The sequence below is a fragment of the Lichenostomus cassidix genome, chromosome 8 (genome assembly GCF_008360975.1).
Source record: "Lichenostomus cassidix isolate B80296 chromosome 8, HeHo_3.0, whole genome shotgun sequence".
Classification (NCBI taxonomy): Eukaryota; Metazoa; Chordata; class Aves; order Passeriformes; family Meliphagidae; genus Lichenostomus; species Lichenostomus cassidix.
Window position 1 is genome coordinate 589,409 of NC_139489.1, and position 14,842 is coordinate 604,250.

The window sequence follows — 14,842 nt, forward strand, 5'->3', positions numbered from 1 at the left end:
TCGGAAATGCACAAAGGCTGTGGCTGCTCAGTGTCATTGGAACGAGACTTGCAGACATATTCAAGGAGGTTTGATTCAATTTCCTGGCTGTAAAGCTCAGATTAAACGAGAGCCCAGTCAATTAGGAACTGAGCAGAGCTCCCACTTGAGAGGAAATCACTTAGTCTGTGCTCTGCAAGTCTGGAAAATTCTCCACCTTCTACCATCTTCAGCTCCAATCTTCTGGAGAAAGGCTGGAAAATTCCTGGGGAGAAACCTCAAAACCCAGCAAAACCTGAACACTTCTGGTGGCTCAGAGCTTTGTGGCTTCAGCATCACCTGGAGAGGATTTGTGCTTTTCTGGCAGCATGGGCTGGGCTGGACGAGTGCAGAGGATGGGATTTGAGTGAATCCATGGATGGCATTTGAGGTCCTTCCAACCCAAACCAGGCTGGGGTTGCACAATTCCATCATTCCCAGTGCTGTTGGATTTTCTGTCCCTCTGGCTGCACTTCCACCCCAGAGCTCCAAACAGCTGCAGGAGGAGAACTGGTGGAGTCGATTTGTCCTTTTGGGTGAAATGTTCAGCTCTAGGAATCACAGGAAGGAGCACAAAACACACTTGGAGGAGCAAATTCCTCCCCTGAGCAGGGAATGCCCAAAGCTGGAGCTGCTGTGCCAATCCCTGTGCCAGGAGAGCAGGGAAGGTGGGAGATGAAGGAACTCCACAGCATCCCAGAGCTCCATCCCTGCAGCCCCAGGGCCAGGAGGGCTCTGGAATGTTCTGGAAGGTGTTCTGCTGGCTGCAGCTCCCAGCAGAGCCTCGGCAGAGATGGCTGGGATGAGGAATTCATTCCAGCCAGGAGGAAAGGGCCAGTGGAGCTGCTGAGAGCAGCATCTCTGTGCCCCTGCTGTGCTCACTGCCTCGCTGGGAAATTGGGAAAACATCCAATTAGCACTGGGAGGTGAGGTGCAGCCCAAAATCCTAAAGGCTTTGGGATTCTGGAGAAGGGAATCAGCTTTGCCCACAGCTCTCCCTGAGCACAGAGCTGCTCTGCTCATTGAAAATGCTCCTTACAGGCTTTTCGTGGCTTTGCTCACAATGCAGAGCACTGGGAATTCCCAGCTGTTGCAGTCTCTCTGACCCCAAATTGTTCAGTCTCTGGGACAGGAAAAGGGCTGGAGAAGCTCTGGGGAACATCTGGGGAACCTCTGGGGAACATCTGCCAGTGGAGATGGCAGAGCTCTCAGCCCAGCCTGTGCTCCCCAGACCCCTGAGGGATTTACAGGCACAGGTTGAGGATTTGGGCTGGGAAAGAGCAAAACCAGGGAGGCATTTGGGAGAGAAAAGCCCTAGCTGGACATGGACTTGGCTTAGGAGAATGGATATCCATAAACCCTTTTTCCCCTCACTTTACTGGTGCTCATTTCCCTTGCAGAGCAACTGGATTTTAGACCAATCATTGCAGAAAGTTCTGGAACACCCACACAGAAATTCTGTGTCTTTTGCAGCTATTTGTACAAAATTGTTGTTGATCAGAGAGGGGATGGTGCTTTCCAGAGGCAGCAGTGGGGTGTGTCTGGATTTCTGTATCAAACATCAGAAAACACGGAAAGAAATCCAGATTTCTGTAGGGAGATTCATGCTGCAATCTGCATTTGCTGCCCCATGGATGGGATCCTGAGCTCCTGTCCTCCCTGTCATCACAAATAAACCTTCCCTAGGGATTGGCCATTTAATGCTTCCCATCGTTTTCCATCCCAGTGGAGCTCTGTGCTCTGATGCCCAGGTGTGTAAATAGCACAGAAAATGGGGTTTAGTGAAGAATTCTGCTGATGAAATCAAAGCAAAGAAATCCAGCTTGCTTTTCCCTCACCCTGGTGCTGCTGCAGGCCCCAAAGCAAGGGAAACAACAAAATAAATGTGGTTTAGTTCTCTCCACGAGCAGCTCAGACTCTCCAGGTGCACAGGCAGTGCCTGGCACTGCATCATTCTTTTTCAAAGTCCCAGAAAAACTTAATTTTGCCTTCTTTGCAAACTGCCAGCAGCAAGCTCAGCTTCCCTTCAGCAGGAACATCCATCTTTCCCAGGAACTCTCCAGCTTTGCACAAACAGAGGGGATTGCTGCTTTTTGGTGTTTGGAATCCAGGGCTGAGTGGCTGGGATGTGCTGGAAGGGCTGTGCTCCCCAAATGAGGTTCCCACAGCTCTGTTTGGGCACCTGCTGGTTTATCCCTGATGGCAATCCTGGAGTTTCCTGTTGTCACTGTAGTACCCAGAATGGAGAGATGCAGCAGCACATGAGTCCAGTAGAGACAGAAAGAACTTTATTGTTTATAACTTCTGCTTATATGTGCTAAAATTCTCTGAGTAATTAATCAGTGATCATCCACCTCCTAAAATAATTAGCTAAAATCCTACAACACCCAGTTCCAAACACTCTCTGCCTTAAACCCAAACCAAGAAAAAAACCAGCAAGTGTTTAAATATTATTTACAAAAATCATCTCATTGTTTTCCCAGCTTGCATAAAAAAAGAAAAATTCTCAAGGCAAAGCTTCTGCCAGCAGTTTTTCAGTATCCACATGCAGTGACACGTCTCTGTCTCGTTGCAGTGTCCCCCAAGATATTCCGGATCTCCAGTGACATCGTGGTGAACGAGGGCAGCAATGTCACCCTGGTGTGTTTGGCCACAGGCAAGCCAGAGCCATCCATCTCCTGGAGACACATCTCCCCCTCGGGTGAGTCCTGGCCTGGGCTGCTCTGGGGCCACCAAAGGGTCCCAAAGGGGTTGGGAGGGAAAGCTGGGGTGCTGAGGAGCACAGCAGTGAGGACAGAGCACCCTAAATCTGGATTTGTGGGTTTATCTGTGTTGTGATAGTGGTGGATTGAACAATTCCTGTTAAAATCCAAGCAAGGATACAATGAGGAACAGGCAGGGCTCTCTAGAAGTGGGAAACATGGAAGTTAAACACGTGGAGAGGTCATGGAGTAAACTGAATTTACTGTCATTTCTGCTACAGTAGCTGCAGGCACAGGGGGATTGCTGGGGTGTCAGGGTTTGGAGTTGGACTCATGATCCTTGTGGGTTCCTTCCCTCATATTCCTGGATACTCCAGGATTCCTCACCATCAAACCATTATTCCATGACACAGTCTGTGAGAACAAATTAAATTATATGTATGAAAAATTGCAAACAGAATGGCAACTAAAATATCATTTCTATTTGATGTTTCCATTTCTACCTTTGATTCCTCATAACATATTGAAAGGAGAAGTTCTGGCTGAGGTTGGAGGATTCTCTCAGTGCAGAGCCACTGAAGTTGTTCCCTGGAGCAAAGCAGGGCTGTGGGGAAATCCTTGCTCTGGAAATGAGGTGGATTTTGTGTTCCTGAGGGGAGAAAGTCCCTGTGCTGCCCCAGGTTCTGTCACTGGGACTCTGCAGGCAGAACTGGGTTTGCAGTGAGGCTTTTCTTTGCTCTCCCAGCCTGATAAAATCCATGGAATTGCAGGGAAGAATAGTCTGTCACAGCCTCTCATAATCCCGAGGAGCAATTGGCTTTACAAAGCAAGATCTGGGAACAAACCCTCACTTTTGACCTTTAAACAATGACAGTGAATTTGGCTTGAAGTGTCCGTCAAGGGACTGGAGGAAAAATTCAGTTGTAGCAGGAAATGGATTTTAACTAAATGTCAAATAAAATTTTATTAGAAACCTTGGTGATAGTTTGGAGTAATGGCTTAAAGCATTTGAGTGGCTGCAGAAAGGAGCTGAGATGATGCTCCTGGAGAGGGAAAAGGAGAAAAGGAGGATTGGTGCACTCAGGCTGAGGAGAGGGAGAATAACCTCCTCCTGGGCTCAGGCAAAATGCAGAGGTGGCACTTGGGGACACCCAGGGTGGCCTTGGCAGGGCTGGGGATGGCTGGACTCAGTGGGCTCAGAGGATTTTCCACCCTGAGTGACTCTGTGGGAATTCTGCAGGGACTCTGAGGGGTTTCAGTGACCCCCAGGCTGTTCCTTGCTCCAAACCTGTCCAGCCTGGCCTTGGGACACTTCCAGCCCCAGGGATCTGGGGTTCTGTGCCTCCAGAGGTGCCCTGGGTGTTCCCTGCTGGTTATCAGACACAGCTGGGCATGGAGGGGGACAGCACAGCAGCCAAGAGACTCAGAAACCCTGGGAAGGTGATGAAGCCAGCCCTGACCGGCAGGGAATGTTCTGTGCCCAAAGCCAGTTTGTCCCCATGGCAGTGCCCAGCCCTGCTCCAGGTGACACCACAGCCCTCCCAGGGCAGCCCAGAGCCTGCAGCCAGCAAACAGAGAGTGCAAGGGAGCTGAAAACCCCAAATCCTGCCGTGGTTTATATTCTGTCTGCAGCACCTCACCTCCCTCCCTGCATCAGCTTCATCTGCACTTCCTAATTCCTGCCCCTTTTCGGCTCTAATTCCCAGCAGCACTAATGAGGCTCCCAGGCAGGCAGAGCATCTCCAATCCAGCACTAAATTATATTAACGAAGCATATTTAGAATATTCTCAAATTGTTTGTCAAAGCTGCCGCGAAAAGATAAGGAACTGAAATCTCTGAATACAAATGACTCAATGTAGACTAATTCCAGGATATGATCATGATTTACATCAACACAGCCTCGACTCGCATGAGGTCGGATTCAATTTTTCTGAACAAGAGATAAATTGAACCTTTCGTAAGGAATAAAAATAAAAACGCATTTCAAGGTGATTTTTAAACTTAGTCCATAAATTATTGGCCCGGAATCTTTATTGTGCATGTTTAACTGGCAGTCATTATGTAAATGCTTTCCTTCTATAAATATTCATTCCGCAGCCCCATTATGTAAATCCAGCAAATCTCCCCACTCAGCGCAACAGCGTCGGGCTGCGGCTTGTAATCTCCCAATCTGTATTGTTGAAATGTCACCCGAATAAATTGCAGGTATTACTTATTTTGTTCTGACATTTGCGAGCAAAGTGCAGCAGCGATAGTTTGGGGATGAAGGCAGAATGCTGAGGAATGAGGTTCTGCTGGGGACACCACGCTGGTTTTGGCTCTGCTGTGTTCCTCAGCGCCTGGGCAGAGCTCTGCTGGCAGCACCAGCAGCTGACACGGGGAAACCTCCTGATAGAATGTTCCTCCTGGGAAAACCCAGGTGCTGAGCATCGAAATTCTGTCCTGCTCTGGTTTGGACAAAAGTTTCCCACAGGGAGCTTCCCCAGCTGTGGGAGGGATGGGATGGGAAGGGAAGCTCAGGGAGGCAGTGACAGAGCACAGGGCAGTGGATTTCAGGGGAAGGAGGGTCAGTTTGGATCAGAGATTGGGATGGAATTCTTCTGGAAGGCCCTAGGATGGAATTCCCAGAGAAGCTGTGCTGCCCCTGGATTCCTGGCAGTGTCCAAGGCCAGGCTGGAGCAGCCTGGGACAGTGGAAGGTGTCCCTGCCATGGATGGGGTGGGATGGATGGGATTTAAGATTCCCCCTAACCCAAACCAGTGGGGCATCCCTGGTTACTTCCAGTTTGATTTTTTCCAGCTCTTCCCTGCTCTCTTGCCTTGTTCTCCCAGTTTTACCTCCATCATTCCTGGTCAGCTGTTTTCCCAAAACAGCAGGATGAACCAGATGTAGGGATACATCTGCATTTAGAGGAGCAGGGGTGCAGAAACTGGGAATAAAGGCAGATTTTCTCACCTGGAGTGGAATTGGATGGGATGGAATGGAACGGAATGGAATGGAATTGGCTCTGAGGCTCCTTCCTGCAGCCTCTGGAGATGGAGTCCATTCAATTGCATTCCATTCCATTCCATTCCAGACAAAAGGCAGTGCCTGGGCAGGCAGGACTCTCCCCAGTCCCACTGCTGCAGAACACTTCTGTTCTTTGAGGGAGAAACAAAGAGGGATTGAAAAACTTCTCCCTAAATCCCGAGAAACAAACCCAGCTCGATCTGAGCCAGGCACTGTCAGAGCTCCAGCTCCTCCTGCCTCCCCCATGGATCCACATGTGAGAGCAACGAGAGGGGCTTTGGTGAAGTGCAAGTGCTTCAAACATGGATTTTCAGCCTGCAAATCCTGAACTGACATGAATTATTATCAGATTTCCAGGGCTTTGCGTGTGTACAAAGGGCGAACTCTTAAAATGCTCCATCTCTCGCTCAAAGATGGTTTTAAAGGTGGAAGTTTTAGAAATGTGAGTTTCTGGCTTGTTTCTTTTTCTCGCTCCATCCCAGCCCTGGAGCAGCTCTGGCTGGGGAGGTTGTTCCCCAGCTGCCCATGGCAGTGCAATCTGCAGTCTGTGCTCAGGAGGAGCTGCTCTGGCTCACCTCCCTTTCCCCAGAATGCTGCTCCAGGATGAATCCTGTCCTGTGAGGGATGCTCCTGTCAGACAGCCCTTCCCTGACTCTGCAGTTCCAGCTGCAATTAGCAGAAGTTGCACAGCCCTGCAGTGCTGCTGGCTGGAAGGGAAGGAGCTCCTTGCTCAGGCTGCTTTGGCCCAGAGAGCTCCAAGCCAGCAGTGGTTTTCCCCTGGCTCAGAATCCTGGGATGGGTTGGGTTGGGAGGAACCTTAAAGCTCATCCTGTGCCACCCCTGCCATGGCAGGGACACCTCCCACTGCCCCAGGGTCATCCAAGTGTCCAGCCTGGCCTTGGACATTCCAGGGATCCAGGGACAGCCCAGCTTCTCTGGGAATTCCATCCCAGCCCTCCCCACCCTGCCAGGAACAATTCCTAATTCCCAAAATCCCATCCATCTCTGCCCTCTGGCAGTGCAGAGCCACTCCCTGTGTCCTGCTGCTGTCCTGTCCCTGGATTCTGCAGGAATTCCTCCATGCCAGCACATTCCATGGGCACTGCTGGTGGCTCAGCCCTTCCCACCAGGCAGCAGAGCTTCTGGGTTCAGATTTGATGGGAATTTAACGCCCAGCTGGTGATCCTGGAGGGACATTAGTCAGTGGATAAAGGCTAGCTTGTCATTAAATCAATGCTCCTGATATCAGACAGGGCTGGCAGCTCCCCAGGAGCTCCGGGGAGGTGGTGAGGAGTAAATTAGGGCAATAATTAACTGTTTAGAGACTGCAGAGCTAACAGCAGCACCAATAGGAACGGCTGGGTGAGGATCTTGTTTTGCCTTCAGATCAGCAATCAAATCTCTTCCCAAATCGCTTCCCAAATCTCAGCTCTCCATGAGAAAAGAGATGGCTTCTGGGTTCAGGTTTTGGGAATTTGGGCTTTTTATTTTCAACAGGACTTGTAAGTAGGAGTCTTGGGAGGTTTGGCATTAGGATCCAATTAGGTGACATTCAGTGTCACTAAAGCCACTGCTCAGGGTGAGGTGACATCACCCTGCAGTCAGGGGCTTTCTGAGGGACACTGCTCAGGAAAATGGCATTTTTATCAGGATTGTTCCAGAAATTTGAGCATCCCGTCAGGAACAATTAAAGGTATTCCTAGAAACCTTCAGGTCTTCTTAAAATCTTTTTTAACAAAAGTGTTCTTGTTAAAATACACTTGTCAGGAGAAGAATATTCCAACTAATACAGTCAAATAACTGGGGCTTTGTGAAGGAATTGAGGAACAAGAGAGAGATCAAAATCTTAGCGAGATACAAACTAAAACTGTCCAAAATCATTGCACAGAAATGAGCAGGGTTTTTTTTTTTTTTTTGACAATTTTATGATAAATGGGAAGTATTTCTTACTTTTCAATAAAACTAGATGAACTCATTAATAACTCATAAAATGCAATGAAAATGAGAGTTTTCCTGCAGGCTGAGCTTATTCTCTCAGCTATCAGTTGGTTTTTATGTGAGAAGTGTTGCACTTGGAGCGAGCAGAGTGTGACTCTGAGGAGATATTGCAGAGCTCTTGTGCTCCAAACCAACCCAACATCTCCCCTCTCTCCAAAGGCCAGCTGTGAGCTCAGAGGGGACAGCAGATCCCAAATCCTCATGGGCCAGGCTGGAAGGGACTGACAGGAAAATGAATCCATGAACACCAGAGGTTTATGTCCAAAAAGGAGACAGAGGAGTCCTGTAGCTTTGTTCATGAATAAAGGGAGAGCTCGTGGGCTTTTCCCATGGGGTCTCTAGAGGACACAGCCTCTTTTATCCTAATTCCAGGAGTTCCCTCTCTCTTTCCCCACTGGCTGAGGTACTCGAGAATGCCTAATTAATATACATTAATATTCCCAGAACGCCTAATTAATATACATCCCCCCTAATACAGACACCCCAACACACATTCCCCTTTTCTTCTTCTTCTTGTGTCTCTGCTCCTGTAGTTCATTAACACAGTTTTGGGTAAGTCCAATTAGGGGAATTCCTGTGGGCAGGAATGGGGCATCCCAGGCTGCTGTGGGCTGGAAGGGATTTAAAGCTCCTCTCATCCCAGCCCTGCCATGGCAGGAACACCTTCCACCATGGCAGGAACACCTTCCACCATCCCAGGAACACCTTCCACCATCCCAGGAACACCTTCCACCATGGCAGGAACACCTCCCACCATCCCAGGAACACCTCCCACCATCCCAGGAACACCTCCCACCATCCCAGGGTGCCCCAAACCACACCCAGCCTGGCCTTGGGCACCTCAGGGATCCAGGGGCACCAGAGCTGCTCTGTCCTGTGACACCCATGAGGTGCAAACTGTGCTGCTGCATCTGAAGGGTGTAGCTAGCACAGACCTTTCCCGTGAGAATTCTTTCTGTCTTCTTCCTGTGTTTTTATAAACAAAGATAAAGTTTGGATGTTTGTTGGAACAATTTCTCAAGATATGGGCAGTTCAGGCCTGGCCAATCAGGCCTAGGGGGAGGCTTCTGACTGACCAATTTGGGTGACCTTTGAAAAGTCTATATAAGTTGGAATTAGATAATAAAATCTTCTTCTTGATGTCACACTTTGAAGCTGGGTCTTCTTACTCTGCTAGCGGCTCAACAGCAACAGGAGGTTGTTGAGTTTCACTGTGGGGAGGGATCAGGAGAGAACCTTTGGCCAGCTCTGGGAGTCTGAGGGGTTTCAGCTCACCTTGGAGCTGAGGTTTCTGGGTGGAAGCTGCAGTGCCTCCAGCTTCCCTGGGGGGTGTGTTCATCCCTCAGTCTGCCAGCCAGATGTTGGATTCCCAGCTGTTCTGTGCTCAGCCTGCAGTAATTTCTCTCTGTGATGGTTTCCTTTCAGCCAAGCCCTTTGAGAGTGGGCAGTACCTGGACATCTATGGAATCACCAGGGACCAGGCTGGGGAATACGAGTGCAGCGCAGAGAACGACGTGTCAGTGCCAGACGTGAGGAAAGTCAAAGTCACAGTAAACTGTAAGTGCCACTGATTGCTGTTCCTCTTATTGTGGTGGAGAAGGAAAGTCTGCTGCGGCAAACTGCTGCTGCTGGAGCTGCTGGGGTTGGCCATGGTGGCACAGGGAGCTCTGTGGTGTCACCTGGGTGTCACAGGGAGCTCTGTGATGTCACCTGGGTGTCACAGGGATCTCTGTAGTGTCACCTGGGTGTCACAGGGATCTCTGTGGTGTCACCTGGGTGACACAGGGAGCTCTGTGATGTCACCTGGGTGTCACAGGGAGCTCTGCAGTGTCACCTGGGTGTCACAGGGAGCTCTGTGGTGTCACCTGGGTGGCACAGGGAGCTCTGTGATGTCACCTGAGTGACACAGGGAGCTCTGCGGTGTCACCTGGGTGTCACAGGGAGCTCTGTGATGTCACCTGGATGTCACAGGGAGCTCTGTGATGTCACCTGAGTGACACAGGGAGCTCTGCGGTGTCACCTGGGTGTCACAGGGAGCTCTGTGATGTCACCTGGGTGTCACAGGGATCTCTGTGGTGTCACCTGGGTGTCATAGAGAGCTCTGTGATGTCACCTGGGTGTCACAGGGATCTCTGTGATGTCACCTGGGTGTCACAGGGAGCTCTGTGATGTCACCTGGGTGTCACAGGGAGCTCTGCAGTGTCACCTGGGTGTCACAGGGAGCTCTGTGGTGTCACCTGGGTGTCACAAGGAGCTCTGTGATGTCACCTGGGTGTCACAAGGAGCTCTGCGGTGTCACCTGGGTGTCACAAGGAGCTCTGTGATGTCACCTGGGTGTCACAGGGAGCTCTGCAGTGTCACCTGGGTGTCACAGGGAGCTCTGTGGTGTCACCTGGGTGTCACAGGGAGCTCTGTGATGTCACCTGGGTGTCACAGGGAGCTCTGTGATGTCACCTGGGTATCACAGGGAGCTCTGTGATGTCACTCAGGTGTCACAGGGAGCTCTGTGATGTCACCTGGGTGTCACAGGGAGCTCTGTGATGTCACTCAGGTGTCACAGGAGGGCACAGCGAGGCTCAGGTGCAAACTGTGCTTTTTGGGTGACGATCTGAGCAGGTTCTGGTAGCTCTGTGGATGTTGGGCTGAGCCCTTGCTGGTTTATCTCGGCGTGGTGGTGCTGGAAGGGATGTGAGGAAAGGAGAAGCTCTGTTTGGTCGTTGGATGGGGATGGATCTCCGTGGAGGTTTGAACTGCTCCCTGAGGAGGCAGCAGGGTGTTTGTAATTCTGTGATTCTGTGAAATAATGGAGGCAGAGGGACTCTGCTGTGGGGACCCTGCTGGGTTGTGTGACACCAGAAAGGTGACACTTTCACACCAGAGGTGTTCTCAGCTTGGCACTGAATCTGGTTTAGCACTCAGTGTGATGTGAAATGTTCTTTTTCCCTCCAACGTGTGAGAGAAAATACAGGCAAGACAATGTCAGTGATTTCTCTTGTTCATTTTAACAGTTTTCTCTGGTTAACTTCAATTACCCAGCTTGGAATTTGTTTCTGGTGTGGGAGCTGCTGTGCAGCTTGGTTGGTCACAGGTGTTGGAGGTGGCAGTGCTGTGTCCCCACAGACCCTGTCCCAGCTACTGGAGGTGGCAGTGCTGTGTCCCCACAGACCCTGTCCCAGCTACTGGAGGTGGCAGTGCTGTGTCCCCACAGACCCTGTCCCAGCTACTGCAGGTGGCAGTGCTGTGTCCCCACAGACCCTGTCCCAGCTACTGGAGGTGGCAGTGCTGTGTCCCCACAGACCCTGTCCCAGCTGGTGGGACAGCCAAACCCTCATCCCAGCTGCTCCCACTGCTGCTTTGCCCTCCCTGGGGTGTTCCCACCTCCCTCAGCTTTGCTGGATTCCTGAAAACCAGCAGTGCTGGGAGAACTGGGCTGTGTGGGAGGCAAAGCCCCCCTGGAGGTGTCTGGGGGAACAAGTGACCTCTATTCCTGTGCAAGTGTTTTCCTGTAAAAACCCTCCTGCAGCCTGGGCCAGGCGTGCCCTGGGTGCTTTGGGGTGTCACCTGGGGTGTCACAGGAGCTGGGCTTGCCCAGAGTCCCTCACTACCCACAGGAGGTGCTGAGCTGCAGCTCCAGAGCAGCAATAACTCAGGGCTGTGTTTATTGCTCCCAGGCAATGGGCAGCAGCAATGAGCCCTGAGCGGTTCCAGAGGGTGTAAGCAGAATTTGGGATGTGGATATTCACAGCACAGAGAGGCTGCTCAGCCAGCCAGGCACAGACAAGGAGGTCACCAGGGTTAAATGACTCTGTGAAATTCAGGTTTCCTGGCTGGGCAGCTCGCAGCCCTACATAAACAGGAGCTCCCAAACAGTGGAGTGGCTCTCATGACTTACAGGGTTTTCATCACTCTGCTCAGTATGCCAGAATCTACATTTTCTACCTAATTTACGTCTGTCCCCCTAATTTCCCTTTGAGAAACGGCGGCCTGAGAATCTGCCTGAGTTCCAAAAGGATGTGGGGGAAGGAAAGGAAAAAAAGCCATTGAAGCTGCTGGCTGGTGCTGAAGGAACACTCCACCAAATCAAGTTCAAATAGATAAGACGTAATCCAATTTCGTTTCACAAGTAAATCCTATTAGCATTTTCCATTACGTTTTGTAAAGCAAATACTGATTTATAGATTATAATATTGAACCCTGCTTTGAATGAAGCAGAGTCTGGATTTATTGTGTCGTCTGAAAGCTGGTCTGAAACTCTCCATGTGCTACTGTCACTTCACTCATTCTCTCCTGCTCTATTAATGTCATGCTTTAAAAAATATTAAAGGCAGCTGCTAAATCCTAGCATTTCCAATGGAGCTGAGGCCACAGTGAGAGGATGAGCAATGGGATGTGTGCATCAGGAAACTGGCATTTATTTGCATTTATTTCAAACTGGCAGCTCTGTCTAAATAAATAGCAAATGTGGATTTTGAAGTGGAGTGGTACTGCAGAATTCCCTTTTGTTAGGATAATCCACGTTAAGGGTTGGTTTTCCTGTGTTGTACCTTGGACAGCTCCGGTAGAGCTGCAGCTCTCAGACGTGACTAAATCGAGACCTGGTGGCTTCAGTTGCCAGGTCTGAGCTCCTCACTGATCTGTCCAGAGGGTGAGACAAGGGTCTGAGCTCATTCCTGGATGTTTGAGCTCATTCTTGGATGTCTGAGCTCATTGCTGAGTGTCTGAGCTAATTGCTGTGTATTTGAGCTCATTGCTGGATATTTGAGCTCATTGCTGGGTATTTGAGCTCATTGCTGGGTATTTGAGCTCATTGCTGGATATTTGAGCTCATTTCTGGATGTCTGAGCTCATTGTTGGTTTTCTGAACTCATTTCTGGATGCTTTGCTCCATTTTTCCAGCCATTTCTCCCATTTCTCTGGATGCTCTCAGGGTTTTCCCCTCCAGCTCTGGTGCCACATGGCCAGCAGGCCCAGCACAGTGCCCAGGTGAGCAGCAGGAGCAGAGCCTTGCAGCCACCCTGGGCTCTCCTGCAGGCACACTTGAGCCAAGCTCAGTGCTCTGGGAGCTGGAGCTCTGCTCCAGCAGCATCTGCTGCCATTCTGGCTCCAGGCAGGAACTGCTGACAGCCACAGTCCATTCCTGACTAACCTGGTGGCAAATGTTCATCTCCTCATGGTCTTCCAGGTGCTCAGGATTGCTTGAACAGCATTTCCATGGGCTTTGGAGGGAAACAGGCTGGGTGTGATTCCCTGAGAAACCTTCACCCAGGCTGTGCTGGGTGTGATTCCCTGATAAACCTTCACCCAGGCTGTGCTGGGTGTGATTCCCTGATAAACATTCACCAGGCTGTGCTGGGTGTGATTCCCTAATAAACCTTCACCCAGGCTGTGCTGGGTGTGATTCCCTGATAAACCTTCCCCCAGGCTGTGCTGGGTGTGATTCCCTGAGAAACCTTCACCCAGGCTGTGCTGGGTGTGATTCCCTAATAAACCTTCACCAGGCTGTGCTGGGTGTGATTCCCTGATAAACCTTCACCCAGGCTGTGCTGGGTGTGATTCCCTGAGAAACCTTCCCCCAGGCTGTGCTCGGTGCTCAGGACTTGCACTGTAGCCCTGCCTTTGCCATATTCAGCCTTTTAATGAGATTTTAAAGCTCGTTAGGCCGATTGGGTTTGCATCAGTTTGGTTTATCCAAGTGTTCACTGTGTTATTCTTTCCTTGTGTTAAGCTGAAATATAAAATGAAGGATTGGGGTGGTTGAATTGGTCAAATCTTGTGTTTGGAGCAATTGTGTCCCAAGGCTGATGGAGCTGAAGAATTTGGGCAATGCTCTCAGGCCCAGGGGTGACCCGTGGGGTGTCCTGTGCAGGGCTGAGGGTTGAATTCCATCATCCTCACGGATTCCTTCCAGCTCTGCACATTCTGCCCTTCAATCCTTTCCTTTCCATGCACATGTTTTGTGTTCTTCAGTGAATTATCTAAATTTGGGGGCTTTATCCATAACTTTATCAAGTTTTCCTCTCTCACCTCTGGATTTCCAGGCACATGTTTTGTGTTCTTCAGCGAATTATCTAAATTTGGGGGCTTTTCCCCTAACTTGATCAAATTTTCCTCTCACACCTCTGGGCCCTGGGTGAGTGTGCTTGGAGAAAGTTCACATCCTGGAGGTTCTGGTCCTGCTGACGTCCAGAGCAGACTGACCCTGAGTGGACATCCCAGTTGTCCCCTGGGTTTTCAGCCAGTCCTGTAGGTTTAAAGAGTCTTTTCCCAGTGCAGATCCTCTGTCCCTCCCTGCTTTGATGAGCAGTTTCACACAGTGGGTTTTTCCCCCTGGTGAGGAATGTCAAGAGGGGTGTTTGTTTTCCCTGGCCAGGTCTGGCTGTGCAGAGCTGCTCCCCTCATCAGCATTTCCTCGAAGGCTCCTCGCTGTTGCTATGGCGCTTTGCATAATATTGTGGCTAATTCTCCCATTTTACTTTGAAATCAGACATCCTGTACGAGCCACACCAGCTAATTATATCTGCAACCTTCAGTCTCCTGGGGAAAAACTCTGCAGGACAAGAGGGCTTGCTGGGGCTCCCAACCCTGGCCAAGTCACTGTGGCTCTGCTTGCCTTGAGTGAACCATTCCTGACCTGTGATCAGCATTTCCTTGGCAAGGATTGGAGTTTGGATTCAAGGAGAATTGCCTAGGTTAAATTATTAAATGAAAAGACAAAGCCCACACATTTGCTGGAGGACTCAGTCTTCCTCTGCTTTGGCACCAAGTATAAAATTGCTCAGAGCAATTTAATTTTAATTTCCACTTTCCTCTAATAAAAGAGAGGGGAGGAGGGGGCTTGTCTTGAGGCAGAAATCAATAATTCTGATTTTTTTCAATTTTTAATAGCTACTGATTTGCAGCTCCATCGTTCTATCCCTGACTGGGTTTAGGACTTGGGGGTTAAGGTCAGCATTGCCTTAGAGGAGCCAAATTTCACTGCCAGGGCTTTCAGTGCTTTGGAGAAAGAGGTTTTCTTCAATTCTCAGGTTAATATTAACAAATGGGATTTTTGGTGTCTTAAGTGGCACTGGGGGCTCCTGGCAATCTGCCTGCTGGCTCATATTTGGGTTTTTCC

The 14,842-nt window shown here is 50.1% G+C and overlaps 1 protein-coding gene across 2 annotated transcripts in view; it reads left to right on the forward strand.

Annotated features, from left to right (window-relative positions):
- The window catches only part of NEGR1 (neuronal growth regulator 1), a 166,612-nt gene that overhangs the window by 95,692 nt on the left and 56,078 nt on the right, over positions 1 to 14,842 (forward strand). For both annotated transcript variants that reach the window (XM_085067361.1, XM_085067360.1), the window contains exons 3-4: positions 2,594 to 2,719; positions 9,154 to 9,285. In XM_085067361.1, the coding sequence (XP_084923487.1) occupies positions 2,594 to 2,719; positions 9,154 to 9,285 (258 nt within the window). The remainder of the gene's footprint in view (positions 1 to 2,593; positions 2,720 to 9,153; positions 9,286 to 14,842) is intronic.